At 41.3% G+C, this 2,756-nt stretch overlaps 1 protein-coding gene across 1 annotated transcript; it reads left to right on the top strand.

The window, feature by feature from the left end:
• The first annotated feature begins 957 nt into the window (after positions 1 to 957).
• Positions 958 to 2,276, top strand: LOC141632490 (uncharacterized). The gene is made up of 2 exons (XM_074445037.1): positions 958 to 1,524; positions 1,575 to 2,276. The coding sequence occupies exons 1-2, from the start codon at positions 958 to 960 to the stop codon at positions 2,274 to 2,276; spliced, it is 1,269 nt and encodes a 422-aa protein (XP_074301138.1).
• The last annotated feature ends 480 nt before the right edge of the window (positions 2,277 to 2,756 follow it).

Raw genomic sequence — 2,756 nt, 5'->3', positions numbered from 1 at the left:
CTAGACCCTTACCTATGGTCAAGTGCTGTGTTAAGCAAGATGTCAAGTAAAATAGGTAGACCTATGTTTGCTGATATCCCAACCACCAATAAAGACAAATTGTCCTTTGCTAGGGTTATGATAGAGGTGGACATATCTTCTGACCCTCCCCTTGAAATCTCTCTTAACACTCCCTTTGGTCCTTACACTCAGAGGGTTGAGTATGAGTGGATTCCTCACTATTGTGCTAGTTGTGGAAAAATGGGTCATCTCAAGCAGACATGTAAAAAGAACAAGCCTGTTGTCATTGCTACTCAGAAGAAAGTAGGGGCTAAATACATTAAGAAGACTACTCCTTGTGTGCTAGGTGATACCTCGAGGTTGGGATGGGGTTATTTCTTTTCGAGCCTACCGAGCAGAGTTCTGGTTCTCATGCTCAGCTGCCGATTCAGGATCTAAATCCTTGAATCTTTGAAATGCATCAAGAATGCACCAATATGGACCAATTGGTTCAACCTCAAATAGCCTTGAAGAGAGTTTGTTCCATTGAGTCACCTGTGATAACTGTTATACAAAATTCTTTTGATCCCTTAACCTTAGAAGAGGGTGAGATAGTGTCTGATATAGTCACTACTGAGAGTATGGTTGACCATGAAGTAGCTACTCCTTGTGTGCTAGGTGGTACCTCACCACCGTTGTGGAGGGTCCCGACTTTGTGCCACGGATGGGGAACAATCCTGTCATTTGGTTCATAAGTTGGACTCCCGATTCTTTGTCTATTTGAAAAGCATCAAGAATGCACCAAGAGGGACCGTTCGGCCGTCTCAAATAGCCATGAAGAGAGATCGCTCAATCGAGTCGAGCATACCATCACTATCCTTATCGCAAATGCATTTGCTTTTCTTTGGATGATCCTAATGATATGGAATCAGTGTTGCAGCATCCTATTCTAGGGGACCCCCCTGATCCCCCTCTCCAATGATTCTTGCCACTTGGAATATCAGAGGCTTTAATAAGCCAATAAAGCATAGTGAGGTTACTCTCTTTCTTAAAGAAAATAATGTGGATGTTCTGGGTCTCCTTGAGACTAGGGTAAAGAGTACTAAAGCTAAAACTATTATGAGATCTAAATTTAAGAGGTATGATGCTTTCTGTAATTACAATAAGCACTATAATGGGAGAATTTGGGTATTATGGAACCCAGCTACTACTAAGGTGGACATTTTGCAAGAAGAAGCCCAGGTTATTCAATGTAAAATTAGACACTACCTTACTGGCAAGGAATTCTACCTGTCTGTGGTCTATGGTAGTAATAGTGCCACTAGGAGGCATGATTTATGGGACTCTCTGAACCAGTTCTCTACAAGTGTTACTCAGTGGGAAGCTATGGGGGATTTCAATGTGGTAAGACACTCTCATGAGAAAATTAGTGCCAGCCCTCCTATTCTGAGTGAGTTAATGGATTTCAATTCCTGTCTTCTTAATTGTGGACTTGATGATATGAGTGGCACTGGAAATGACTTCACTTGGTTCAATAAGCAGGAAGTATTTACTCCAAACTTGACAGGATTTTAGTCAATAATACCTGGTTGCAGACTTTTTCTCAAACTACTGCTCATTTTCTTGACCCTGGTATTTCTGATCATTGCCCTGGCCTGCTTTCTTTTCATGATAATGACAGACCTAGGAAGCATTTTAAATTCCTTAACTGCTGGACTGAACACCCTCAATTCCTTCAGTTGGTGGATGAAGCTTGGACTCATAGTCCCAATGGTAACTCTATGTTTCGTCTAATGAGCAAGCTCAAAACTGTTAAAAAGGTGCTAAGGCACTTGCATTCTGAACACTATGCTAATATTGGGGAGAAGATTAAAACAAAAAAAGAAGAGCTCTCCCAGTGTTTTAGAAAGCTCAGGCAGGACCCTATTAATGATCTTCTCATCAATCAGGAAAAGGAACTCTCTAAAGAGCTCTGGGCACTTAAAGATACTGAGCTACAGATGCTCTCTCAGAGAGCTAAGGTGCATAGCATTAAATATAATGATACCAACTCTAAATTTTTCTTCAATAAAATAAAGGAAAGGCAGCAGCAGCAAATGATAGGTGACATTAAAGGTCACAATGGTACTCATCACACTGGTTTGCAGGAGGTGGGGGAAGCTTTTGTTGACTATTATAAAGAGCTGTTGGGCAATACTGTCCAGGTAGCTCCTATTGATCCTGGTGTGCTTTCCAATGGACCCTGTGTTAGCAATGATGGCCATGAAGCTCTTTCAAGAAGGCTCTGTTCGATATAGATTCTAACAAAAGTCCAGGTATGGACGGCTTCTCTGCTGGATTTTTCAAGAAAGCCTGGGAGATTGTTGGAAATGATTTTTGTCTAGCTGTGGAGGACTTTTTTAAAACTGGTTTCTTGCCTAAGCAAGCTAACACTACTTTGGTCTCATTAATACCTAAGAAGGCTTTCCCACAAACTGTAAAAGACTTTAGACCTATCTCTTGTTGCTCTACTGTCTATAAAACCATCAGTAAGATCTTAACTGCTAGGCTCCAAACTGTTATTCCTGAAATTATTGGGCCAGAGCAGGCTGCTTTTGTTCAGGGAAGGAGTTTGTTTGAGAATGTGATGCTTACCCAAGGTCTTCTTAAGGGCTATGGAAGGAAGAATATCACCCCTAGATGCATGCTTAAGATTGACATTAGTAAGGCTTTTGACACTTTACAATGGTCCTTCATCAGGAACATGCTAGCTGGTCTTAATTTCCCTCCCATCTTCA

The sequence above is a fragment of the Silene latifolia genome, chromosome Y (genome assembly GCF_048544455.1).
Source record: "Silene latifolia isolate original U9 population chromosome Y, ASM4854445v1, whole genome shotgun sequence".
Classification (NCBI taxonomy): Eukaryota; Viridiplantae; Streptophyta; class Magnoliopsida; order Caryophyllales; family Caryophyllaceae; genus Silene; species Silene latifolia.
The sequence above is the reverse complement of the archived record's forward strand: the minus strand, read 5'-3'. Positions and strand labels throughout refer to the sequence as shown.